Below are 13,263 nucleotides of genomic sequence, written 5' to 3' on the forward strand. Positions count from 1 at the left end.
CTGTGACACTGAGAGATCTCTGTCTTTTGGTGCTACACCTCTGAAGATGCCAGCCACAGCTGCAGGTGAAACGTCAGGAACTACAATGCCAAGACCACGGCAATACAGCCCGGAAAACCCACAACAACCATCTAGAGGGATTTGTTTACTTTTTTATGTGGTTACAAATGTATCCTACGCTCTCCATTTGTGCAAAATGGCTTACTGATTTCAACAAGGTTAAAATATATTATCACAATGAACTATTGTTTTTAAAAAGACAAATTCATACCTACATATTTTATTTTTCAACTGATCAACAATAGACCACTTCACTGAAATGGCAGGTATGCAAACTCATTTATTTCAATAGGGGAGGCACCTGTGTGTGTACACTCGTTGTAGTTAGAAATGTCCACTGAAATGTGCATCTGAGTCTAACGGAGTCTAATACAGTTCTTAGGGACATCCACACTTGGCCTTCTTCCTGTACTCCCCCTGAGGGTCAAACCACACAAGACAAAATGCACTTGAATTACACTCAAATTATACTCAAATACACTCGAATTACCCGTGTAATTCGAAGGTATTTTGTCTCGTGTGGTGAGACCCTAAATAGTTAACACAGATTTTGCATACTTATGCCAATCTTTCCTCTAGGACAAAATCATATAGTGTTGGACATGAGAAGCAGTTCCAGATCATTTTTTGTAGCATCTGAACAACCACAACAAAATTATAGCCATTGCTGATGGATCTAGTTCAAGGTGTTCATGGAACGTTGATACATTGCTTTTTTAAAAAATGGAATTTGTAAATCTAAATGTTTTTCTGTTTTTTAAAAATGTTATTGAAATCCAGACCTGCAGATTTGTGTGTAATTTTATTTATGGATGTGTGTGTGTGTGGAAATGTTCTCTGCCATTCTTATCAAAATATGTGCACAAATGATGCTGATGGAAAGTGTTGTCAAGTTGTAGTTGACTTATGGCAACCCTCGCTGCGGTTTTCAAGGCAAGAGACTAACAGAGGTGGTTTGTCATTGCCTGTCTCTGCAACCTTGGACTTCCTTGGAGGTCTCCTGTCCAATTACTAACCAAGGCCAACCCTGCTTAGCAGCCAAGATCTGATAATATCTGGCTTACCTTGGCTATACAGGTCAGCGCACATGCACAAATACTGTCATTGAATTTGAAAGTAAAGTCATATTCAAATTTCATATAATTACTTCAAAGCATCCAGGCAGCTCAGTCTCATAGTTTGATTATTAAACCACAAAACCTTAGTTTTTTAAACAATTTTTGCACTCATTCAAAGCATTATTCGGAGACCAGCAATGATTATTCTGTCTTATTATAGTAAGATTTATGTCCAGTAGCATCTTAAAGACCAACTAAATTTCCAGGGTTAAGGTGCTACTGGACGCGAATCTTGCTCTTCTCCTACAGACCAACTCCAAAGCCCCCCCTTTTTTTGCTAGACTGCAACTATAAAGGGCTTTTTACAATGGCAATGCCTTTTGCTTTTTGTCCGAAAATACTTTCATTAATCTAGACTCCCCAAAGAAGAATTTGGGATTAAATTAAAAGTGACTCTAACTTTCTAGGTTCTTGAATCTAGATATATAACAAATCAGAGCTTTTAAAATACCCAGATAGTCCCATTCCAATTACATGTGGAAAAGCGAATTATCCTTTGGGATAAAGGTAGTGTCAGTCCTTGTGCATATTATATGTCGCCAAATCACTTCCAACTGGTGAATTAATGACCTCCAAAATGTCCTCTCATTGACAGCCTTGCTTAAGTCTTGCAAACGGTAGCTTCTTATCCGAAGTACAGGTTGTGCATCAAAGCAATCAGATGTTGTGGCACACCTATTTTTTTAAAAAAACCATTGCTTTTCATTATCTACACAGTTAAAAGCTTTGCTATAATCTAAAAAGCACAAACTTGATTTTCTTCTGAAACTCTCTTCCTTTTCTAAATCCAGCTGGCATTTCTTGTTCCACATGTGGTGAAAGTCTTTGCTGTAAAATTTTGAGCATCACTTTGCTTGCATTGAAAGCAAAAATGGAAATGAAATTGCTGAGCAGTCGGGTTAGAACAGATAAAAGGAAGTACTTCTTCACCCAAAGAGTGATTAACACATGGAATTCACTGCCACAGGAGGTGGTGGCAGCTTCAAGCACAGACAGCTTTAAGAGGGGATTGGATAAACATATGGAGCAGAGGTCCCTCAGTGGCTATTAGCTACAAGGTATAGATGGAACTCTCTGTCTAGGGCAGTGATGCTCTGTATTCTTGGTGTTGGGGGGGTGGGTAATCAGTGGGAGGGCTTCTAGTGTCCCTTCCCCACTGGCAGACCTCCAGATGACACCTGGCTTTTTGGCCACTGTGTGACACAATGTTGGACTGGATGGGCCATTGGCCTGATCCAACATGGTTTCTTCTTATGTTCTTATGTTATGTTGAAAATTAATGTAATGATATGATAGTTGCTGCAATCTTTGATGTTGTGGGGGTTTTTTGCAAGTGGATCGAACATTTCCAGTCAATTATTTTGTTTTCCATATTTGCTGGAAATGGCATATTCTTCTTAAAACTCTTGAGCAAATAGAGAGCGCAAGAGTAACCCTACAAGAAGGCACACAGATGGAAAGCATTTGTGGGTATTTAATTATTGCTGTGTGCATTACATTTTTAGAAGTATACCACGGAGGTTTTAAGTGGAATCAAAAATGGAAATAAGTAATTGCAAAAAAAAAAAAAAGTTTTGGCACATAAGATGTATTCTATAGGTACAGTCAGCCCTGTCAGATTTATATTTCTAGCGACTCACTGCGGTAAATGGTTCTCAGATTCAGCCCAGAGGCATTTTCTTAGCAATAGACTATTCTAACTATATAGTTTTACATACATACCTTTTCTTAAAATTACGATCTAAACAACACAAAGCACTTCAAGGAAGTTTTCAGTTTTACACATTCTTCTGTCACAGAAACCTGCCAATCAATTTGACACACAGCACCTAAATGGAATTTTGTCACATCTTTTTTGGGAAGGATGGGGGGAGTTAGATCAAGAAAATGGCACATACAAGAGTTCAGCACTCCCGTTTCCAGCGCCACTGTGCTGATCAATTTTGTTTTAAATTAAAAACAAAAACTGTGAGAGATTGACAGCAGTCTTTGCGCAGAGTTACTCTGCATAGGGTTGCTTTGTGAGTCACAGATTACTCACACAGTGTGTTGTTGAGCTCTTACATATATCATGTAAGTATATAAGAGTGTCAGATACTTAAGGAACTACCATAGACAGCCACCCGCCCTCAAAATGTCAGTCTTTTAGTGGTGTTTATTCCTTAGAAACACCCTCATATTTGGGGTTGAAATGAGGTAAAAAAGCAACCACAACTCTTAAATAACTTGTGTTTGTGGCAGTTAATCCCGCTACCTACCTATATATTTTTATTTCATTCTTCCTTTAAGGAGTTCTGAATAGCATACCTTGTTCTCCTTTCCTCACAACAACCCTGTGAGGTAGGTGAGGTGGAGAGACTGGTCCAAGGTCATCCAGTGAGGTTCATGACTGGGTGGGGATTTGAATCCAGGTGTCTCCCAACATAATTTGATATTCTAACCACTACATCATATTGGCTTTGTTTTAATCTTTGATATCCCAGGGGCTCCCATGATCCATACACAATAGTCTAGACACAGTGTATTGGTTATTTTCTCTACATGGAGGTTTCTTTCTCAGCTTCTGAAGAGTCTGCCACGCGTTCAGTACCGTTTGGCCTTGCCTCTTCACTCAGGGGCCCATTTTCTTTCCCTCCGTTTTCAGTGGCTTTGACTTCTTTTCTTCCAAAATGCTTCTTTACAAGCCAGAAAAACAAGAATCCCAGAAGATAGGATGGGGCTCTTAAGCCAATAATTAGACCCATAAAAGAATATCTGCATAAAAGAAGGAAGTCCACACAGAAAAATACATGTAACATCAGTTTCATTGTGGAGAATTTCAAGAAAGCTAGAATTGTCTTTGTGAGGTAAAGTTTTCTTTATGTGGTACAATTCTGCCTGATCCATATATTACATTGCAGCAGAAGTGGGCAATAACCAACCCAAGGGCTAAGTTGGTTTCTTTTTACATTAATTTATATTTGTGTCAACACATTTTTAACGTTTTGTAGGCTTGTGTGTAATGTGTGTACATATTGTTCAGTTTGTATACTTAATTTATATGGTATTTATACAGCCAATGTGTCAGACATATAATATGCATATAATGCTTAAATAATGTGGGGAAATGTGCACATTTTACATACGACTGAGGGTCTCACTACACAATACATTTCTGCATGGGCATGCACTGGTTTTAACGTACTCCCTATAGTCATGCATCAGTCGAAGGAAACTGCTTCTTTTTCAATAAAAAAAACATCAAACAAGTTTAGAATAGCACCCCAAGCCATTTTCCTGTGTGAAAACAGTACATGGCAGCAGGAGGGGGGGGGGCGGAGTTATTTTGCAAACTTTGCTGTTCCACATGGAGAATCTGGGCACAGTTTTTCCACAGGGTGGAGATCAGTGGAGTAACTCCCCTTGCACATGGTTTCCATGCAAGAAAACTCCATTGGGGGAGGGCAGGAGCCTTTCCTCACCCTGCTGCACCATTCGGAGCTTGTTTGAGCTCTCTCTTTTTTAAAAGAAGCAATTCCCTTCAGCTGACATGTGTCTGCAACTAGCATGTTAAAACCAGTGCATGACTGTGCAGAAAAGTATTGTGTAGCGAGACCCTGAGAGGAAACAGAAAATGTCAGGAAAATAATCGTTTTATTTGTGCACATACTTGCCTATTAATGCGTAAAGTATGAGCGTCCTTTAAAAATCCAAAAACAGAGAGCATGGGTGAGGGGAAACTACACCTTGTCTGTCCCCCTTCCTTATTTCACTGCACTCTATTGTTGGAAGCACTTTTCTCCCAGCCCAGGTAAAGGTGAGAGTCTCTCTACATGAGACATCTGACATGTGAAGAACATGTGTCGGGAGATGCAATCTTAGCCGGGAAGGGTAGTTTAAAAAGACAGAACCCATGGCAGGGCAAAGGCTTTGGTACACACTGGAGCTGTGTGAAGGGGCTGTGAAATGCCAGCAGAGAAACTTCAGGCCATTGCAACCTCTCCAGGTCCAAGTCCTGCTCTGGAAGGCAGCCCCAGCCCATTTCCATTCCTCGCTGCCCTCTGGTTGAGATCCCACAGAGTTTTAGACTGGAGAAGTGAAACTGGCAGAGCCTTCGGGGGGGGGGGAAGGGGTGAAATTAACAAACCCTCTGAGGAGCAATCTCCGCCTGCTCTGTATTTTTAAACTACACTTCCCAGCTAACATTGCATCTTCCTACACTTGACGAACACACGTTGAGACATCTCGTGAAGAGAGACTGAGAGGACAGCATTTAGCTTTCCTCACCTGCTTGTAGCTCCCAATTGACTTCCTACTGCACACATGAGCTGCCAGATCTTATCTTCACAAAAATCCTGTGAAGTAGTTAGAGTGACTGCTCAATTGCACACAGAGAGGTTTGCGACAGAGAGAGGATGTGACCATCAGGTCTTCCAGATCACAATCTGAATATCCATTAACCTATACAGGCTCAACACTACCATACCTTTTGATATCTACCAGCCAGACAGGATTTGCAATACCTTCCATGTGAACCCTTCTGGTTCAAGGATTGTGCTATATGTTAAATAAACTCCAAACACCTCAACATGGAAGGCTAGTTGAGGCTGAAGAAAGCAGGAATAGATTTGCAATTTCACAAAAACAAGTTAACAGGAGGGGCCATCTCAAATTGTCACCTTTTGAGCCCCTTTCAGGAACGCAACAGCATCTCAAAAGATGAGCTTGCACAAAAGCTTGGCCTCCTTGATTAAAACTGACTGGCAATGACAGTTTCTTAACTTCCATGGAGTGATCTTGGCTGGAAAGACTCCATGCTGATGCCCGCTGTCTATTCTTTCAAATAAAATCACTGCATAAAAGTAATTAGGAAATGACCATGGATGGGAAAGTCATGGAAGTTCTGGGTTTCAGTCCAGCTCACCTGTATGCCGTAGCATCATACAGTCTGCAAGCTCCTGGTTTTCCACAGCTGGTTTTTGCCCACTTCAAGCAGGTCCTGTCTATCACTGCACCAAAATAAACTGGGGCTGGAATTCCAGCTGTTGGATAGCCAAAAGATAACATGTCAGGTTGTCATCTCAAAGAGCATTTCCAGACCATTGCAGAAGAAACACACTGAAGACAGGGACCTTCTATTTGCAAATTACCCATCAGAAGGAATTCAGCATCATAAGAACAAAAAGGCTGTACGTGCCATGGATGAGATCTGAGCTGCCATCTGTTGCCATGGCCAAATAGCACCCCTCAAGCTGTCTAGAAGGAGTGCAACCCCATCTATAACAGGCTGGCTCCTGAATCCCACAGAGCCAAGCTACAAGTGACATTTTTCACGTGAAGGACACTTGATCGTTTTTGCAAGTTTTTCTGGGAACTGAAGTCCCTCTCCCCCACCCCTTTTCTTCTGTTCCTTCCCCTCTCTGTTAGAATCGCTGCCTGAAGAGCCAGAGAAAGCCAGCAGCAACAGCAGCTTTTGCAAATCGTTCCTCCAGTCACAAGCCTGCTCTCAACGATCTTTGGGGGCGGGCAGCTGCAGCTTTCTCCCTTCCCTGGGCGTCTTGCTCAGCTCCACCGACATGTCAGCTTTCTCCAGAGCAGTTCCCCGGGAGCAAGACGATTTGCAAAACCTGCTGCTGCCGCCGCTGGCTTTCTCTGGCTCTTCAGACAGCGATTCTAACAGAGAGGGGAAGGAACAGAAGGAAAAGGGGCGGGGGAGAGGGACTTCAATTCCCAGAAAAACTTGCAAAAACAATCAAGTGTCCTTCACGTGAAAAATGTCACTTGTAGCTTGGCTCACATTCTCTCTACACATTACGAAGTACCTCGGGATGCTTAAGTGAACCTCATTTCATGTGTCCCCCCTCCAGCTTCCCATGCACTCACTCACACAGTCACACTTCGATTTACTTCATGTGAATACATTCACCCGTTCTGTATCAGTTCCTTCTGAACTGCTAAAAGTATCCCAGTTTCCCCCACATCCATTCATTTGCTATCTTTGGGGCATATCCCTGGGGAATTTTTTTTCTGGAAGAGCTGCCTATGGCAGAGGGCAGGATGCTTGCAACCCCGTACTAGGCTGTTAGTACACTCCCTTGCCAGGGCAGGCAGGGGTGAGGGCATAACTGTGACGTGGGGTGTCCAGCAGCTGCCCCACTGTGCTCTGTGGATCAGATGGCCAAGCAACCCTGGGGCCCAGCACCCTACAGGATCAAAGCCCTAGGCAGCAGTAGGAGAGCACTGATAAATCATGCAGCTTGTCAGTGCAGGAGCAGGGAGTTCATGGCAGATGCAAGGGAGCTGCGGCCAGGGGCGCAGTGAACAAACAGTGGCATCCTGGACAAACTGAGGGCTCTCTTGGACAGCTCACTGGCTTCCTGTTTCCCCTTTTGGGGTTTGCAGAGGGAAAACGTCAGCCAACTCTCAGACTTTTGCCCACCTTTCACCTCTCCCCATGAGGTAATGGTCCCCAGGTGTCTGCCAGTGGTGGCAAATTACCAGCATTTTGCCCCAGTGCTCACTGGTTGTTGCTGACCAGTGGGAGATGGCGAGCCATCCAGAAATCACCTGCCACCAGCAGGTGACCCATGCAATCATGTGTTACGCACACTCCCATGGCTGCAACATCACTTCCGTAAGCGATTTGTTGCACTGGCCACGAAAGTACTCCTGCACTTTTCATGGGGCCAATTTTAGCCCCTAACAGGCCAATTCTCAAATAAGTGAAAAGTGAAGAGCATGACTCCAGTGAGTTCTGGGGCCCTCCCTCCTACCAGTAGCCTATTGGGACTTGGCAACCCTACCACGTACAGATCAAACCAGGAGCCCTGGCCACGCTATCCCAGTGCTTTGCCACTGAGCCGCTATTTGTTCAATAGTCTCTGGCCGGTGGTGACAACAGGGTTACAGTGGCGTGCCTACTGCCTGCTGAAATGCCCTTTGGAATGTACCCTTGGGTCTTGGGTGTTGGGGGCTGTGCTTTCTAGGCCAGCCTCTGTCTCTTTTTGTCTTTCTATCTGTACTTCTTTAGGTGAAATGTGTGTGTGGCTCAGGGCAGAGATGGCTGTGTGCGGGCAGCACTTTTGCTACCAGCCAAGCCTTTGCTGGGAAGGGTGGGCATCCTGTCTGCTACACGGGTGCCTGTCCCCCATGGCCACATGCCTCTGTTGGCGTTGTGCTGTTGCAGAGTCCTTCCTCCCTGTCCATTGGGTCTCCATGGGGGGTAGGCATGGCATTGAGGGGGAGTGGCTGGATTGGTGGGTGATGATTGGCTGCATCTCACAGGGGCGTCATCAGCTGCTGTTGCCCGATTGGTGCATGTTGCCAGGGTTGCTATGGACTACAGCATATGTATATGTATATACATATATGTATGTATGTATGTATGTATGTATATGTTAAGATGGAACCCTTTGAGATCCCATAATAGAAAGCCTACAAGACCAGGCACCATCTTTGATACTTTTCATCCAGATAAGAGTTACTGGAGCACAGGGACCCCCAACACCCATCTTGGCCAGCCAGTTCAGGAGATACCACGGTTTAAAATAATAAAAAATATGTTTCTTACCCAGAGTTCTCATAATGAGCATATAGAGACCCACTGCGAGGGATTTCAGATCTTTATTCACACATCTAAAAAACACAAGTTTAAAATTAACCTTGTTCCAACTATGTTTCTATACATGGCTGTAAGTTTTTGTCAATGACCCTTCATGCTCACTCATTAGAGTGGGTGGACTGGGCATAGTAGGGTCAAAACACATGATACTCATGGGCAAGTGTCAGATCCTGCAATGATCCCTGGGAATTATAGTTTTAAAAAACCATCTGCTCAATGTGATTCTTAGCTGGGGAGGGAGGGGGGAGTTTCACACACACACATGCACTCTTTCTCTCTTTCAAAAATCTTCTGAGAACTTGGGATGAGGGTGGGTGGGGGAATGATGTAAAAAGAGACAGAAAAAAAGCAGAGGCATTTAGTGAGCAAGAGACAAATTCGTCCCTCCCAGCAGGGAATCACAGCTCAGATTCCCCCCACCCCACTTCCATCTCTGAGCTGAAGCAAAACCAGCTGGTTGGCTTTTTGAAAGAGAATCCGTCTCTCTTTGAGAGAATCTCTTTGAAAGACAATCTCTTCAACTGAGCGGCTGTTCTCTGCAAGGAATTCCACTTCGCTCGGAGAGGGGTGGGGTTTTTAGAGCCAAACTACAAGTGACGTCTTACACAGGTTGGACACTAGTCGGCTTCCCTCAAGTTTTGATGGGAAATGTAGGCACCCTGGTTTTACAGCTTGGCTCTCCATTACAGCTGCAAGACCAGGATGCCTACATTTCCCATCAAAACTTGAGGGAAGCCGACTAGTGTCCAACCTGTGTAAGACGTCACTTGTAGTTTGGCTCTTAGACTACTATTCCCAGCAGAGATCGCGGGACTAATCAAGTGCTCTTCACGTGAAGTTTGTCTCGTGTGTTCTGACCAGTGGTCTTATAGCTGGTGCTTCAGCTGCAAGAAATTCAGTTTCCTAGCACTTAACCCACAATTTATAGTTACCAGGATTTACAGAAAAATCCCTGGTCACCCTTCCGCTAATGTATGCATTGCAACAGTATGAACCATATGGCATTTTACAATGAGTTCATATTGGCTAGTATCCATGCCATGATGGGTGGCAAAAAATACATATGACCAAGCATGCTTTGTTGATCACTACATAAATTAACAACTAACTAATGGTTTGTGAAGACCTTGAAGTAACACCACCTCCCATATATCCCATCTCAAGAAAACTCTTGAGATTGTTACATTTGTCCCAAGTGTCTGATGTACTAGTAGGTGACTATAAGATCAAGAACAAGAAACACAAATCAAACATCAAAAGCCTTATAGATTCAGGAGGACTGAACTTTGTGCCCAAAAATGAATAATGCAGACACTTGTGGTTGAAAACATATTCCATATATGGGGAGCCACCACTGAAAAGGCCCTTTTTCTGGATGGAACCCCTCTAAATTTTGATGATGACAGCACCCAGAGAAGGACCCTTCATGAAGATATGGAAACTTAAGCTTGCCACAGCTGTATGCTCAAGGGAAACCTGTATCCAAGCCCTGTAGGTGTAACAATATGATGATAACAACAACAACATTCAATTTATATACTGCCCTTCAGGCAGTATATAAGTGCAGTTTACAAGTTGTTATTATTATCTTCATGACAATCACCCTATGAGATGGTAGGGCTGAGAGTGCTCCGAGAAGCTGTGACTGACCCAAAGTCACCCAGCTGGCTTCAAGCACAGGAGCGGGGAATCAAACCCAGTTCTCCAGATTAGAGTTCTGCCTCTGTCTCTTTTCAAAAAAATTAGTTTTCTCATATAAGGATAGAGGGAAAGGGGGGGTAGGAAGTAAGACATATAATAACTTCTCTTAACTACTACAACAAACTGGCTCTCCATGATACACATAATTGCATTCTACAAAGGACGGCCATCGTACAGGGCTTCAATGGTATCACATGTGCTTTTCATTTTGAAGGTCCCTAGCACATATACCTAGCTAGATACAGTTTTTTCTGCCAGATAGCTGCTGCCAGCTAGAGTGGACGACACTGAGCCAAATCTGTCCTTGCTCTGATTTGATTGAAGGAAGCTTCCTATGTTGCATTCATCCTTAAAAACCATCTTAGGTGTACTCCTTAAAAACTATAATGTGAACAATACAGGTAAGCCCTATATGACTTGGGACCAGCACACCTGAAGGACTGCCTACTCCCTTTTGAAACTACCTGGCAGGTATGGTCATCTTCTGAGGTTCTGCTTTGGGTACCCTTGTCTTCTGAGATTAGGTGAGTGGTTATGTGAGAGAGGGCCTTCTTCGTCACGGCACCAAAACTCTGGAACTCTCTCCCCAAAGAGGCTCATTTGTTACCTTCTGTTGCCAGTGAAGACTCTTTTGGTTTCTTCTGGCATTCCATCAAGGATCCCTCTGTTTTAAATGTTGTGCTTTATATTTTTGTATGTGTGTATTAGCTTGGTTTCAGCAGTTTTAATTGTGTTTGTTTGGTTTTAATGGTTTTGAAGATGTGTTTTTATGATGTATGTTTTTAACCCTTTAGCTGCTTCGGGAGTCCTGATGATGGCAGAAAGGTAGAGTAGAAGTTTTGCATATGAATAAACAGCAAACAAATGAACAATTGTATGAAACAGTGAATTGAGACATTCAGGAGTTGCAAAAACGTTAAGGTAAAAGGTGGGGACGGGGAGGTAATCAGTAACATTGGTCTTACTTACCTGATCATGATCATGTAAAAAGGAGTCCCTCCCACTGCATATAAAAAGGAACTTATTAGCTTTACTGCTATGAAATAGATAAATTTCCTTGAGCAGTCGTCACTTTTTGGACATTCTCCCAGAATGGCTGTGAGATTTCTCCTCACGAGACCCACATTTTCAATGCAGCTACAATTATGAAAAACCTGGAAGAAGGTAACACAGAGAGTGAGAGAGGGAACCTATTAATCAGCAATTCATTTGTAAATGGATGGGTTCTTTCTCTCAGGGCCAAGCTAGACGATACCACATCCCCAGTAATTCAAGGCTGCACCATCATCTAGTTTGGCCCTCCACCTCGGATTCTCAAACAAACAGGGAGAGGTCAGCCATAATCCAGTGCAGAGTAAAATGTGCTCACGTCTGTTCATTGTAATGGGGTTTAGCATGCTTAAACTTGAGTTGGATTTACTTAGGAAGTGTGTATGCCACCTCGCCAATGACCTGCTTAAAGCAGCTCTCAGAGTTAGAACAAAACAAAACAATAAAACCATGAAAACTACAAGAAATTAGGAATCATAAAACAAGTAAGAAAGACAAGACAGTGGAAAAAAATGTTCAATAACATAATATGATTACTATAAAACAAGACCTCTCATTTCAAAAAGCCGGGGGTGGGGGGGTAGGGGGAGGGAGAAAGAACTGTTTTGGCCTGGCACTGAAAGAACATTAAGGGAGGTGCCAGATGCTAACCCCAAGAAGGAGGCTCCACCATGGGGAAAAAAGCCCTGTCTCTGATTGTGACCCACCTTACCTCTGAAGTAAGCATAGAGAACAGGGCTTGGGAACTGGTTCGGCAGACAAAGTGGACAGTACAGAGAATTGTGCACTTTTCTTCACAGCAAAGAGGGAGAAAGTTCTTACTGTATTTTTCCCAGATCCCATTAAGTTTTTGCATCCAGCAAAACAGGCTGACACGTAAGTGATTCCATCCGTTCCGCAGACAGGATCCCATTGGTTTATTCCACAGTTGCAGTTAGAGTTGCAGGTGGAAGACAAGGAACCAGCATGCCACACAACTGATTGTCTTACGAAGTAAAATTAGAGATACACATCTGGATTATTATAGAATCTTACAGTGTACAGGCAGCTGTTGTATTTATGCTCTATAACAGGAAAAGCTATATCAATATAATAAATATAAGCACCATATATAAGCACGTGGGGCTTTCTGATGTAAGCGAAGTCTCTGCATAGAACATCTTGACTTCTTTAGGTGTGTTGTGAACTTTCTGGGTGGGGGGTAGGTTTTGCAGGAAATGTGTTAAAAACTACATTTATCTTGCTACATCGGTACTTTAGGGGTGCATAAAGAAATATATGATAATTCATAGTTTTTTTAACTCAAATTTCAACTCACGCCTACAAGGAAAGATCATCTTGAAAGGTTCTGGTGAAATGCCGAACAAAAACAGCAATGCAGAATTAACAAGCATATTCATAACATTTATTGACGTTTGCCTTAATCAATTAAAATTATATCCCATCAATTAATAAATAACAATCCAAGGCCACAACTCTCAGATGAGTCTCAGAAGGGCCACTGTATTGTGCACTATGCCACTTTTAGTAAAAATCCAGAAGTGATACAGGGTACCACTAGGAATCGCTAGTTTTACTATGGAGTTTTCAGCGATCCCTAGAGCTACCCTTCATTGCTTCTGGGATTTCCCTGAAAGTGCCATACTGGCACATGTGATGCAGCCAGTTTTTAAAAAGTTTTTTTCTCATGGACAATGGGACCTGGGGGCAGGAGATGCCCCACCCTTAGTAGAA

At 43.0% G+C, this 13,263-nt stretch overlaps 1 protein-coding gene across 1 annotated transcript in view; it reads right to left on the bottom strand.

Moving 5' to 3' along the window:
* Window positions 1-2,632: 2,632 nt before the first annotated feature.
* Window positions 2,633-13,263, bottom strand: part of LOC129335961 (solute carrier organic anion transporter family member 1B3-like) — a 37,846-nt gene continuing 27,215 nt past the window's right edge. The window contains exons 11-15 of the mRNA XM_054988876.1: window positions 12,352-12,514; window positions 11,449-11,633; window positions 8,728-8,792; window positions 6,082-6,199; window positions 2,633-3,932 (exon numbers count right to left, since the gene is read on the bottom strand). Coding sequence (XP_054844851.1) covers window positions 3,716-3,932; window positions 6,082-6,199; window positions 8,728-8,792; window positions 11,449-11,633; window positions 12,352-12,514 — 748 coding nt within the window. The 3' untranslated portion in view covers window positions 2,633-3,715. The remainder of the gene's footprint in view (window positions 3,933-6,081; window positions 6,200-8,727; window positions 8,793-11,448; window positions 11,634-12,351; window positions 12,515-13,263) is intronic.

The sequence above is a fragment of the Eublepharis macularius genome, chromosome 9, assembly GCF_028583425.1.
Source record: "Eublepharis macularius isolate TG4126 chromosome 9, MPM_Emac_v1.0, whole genome shotgun sequence".
In the NCBI taxonomy this organism is placed as follows: domain Eukaryota; kingdom Metazoa; phylum Chordata; class Lepidosauria; order Squamata; family Eublepharidae; genus Eublepharis; species Eublepharis macularius.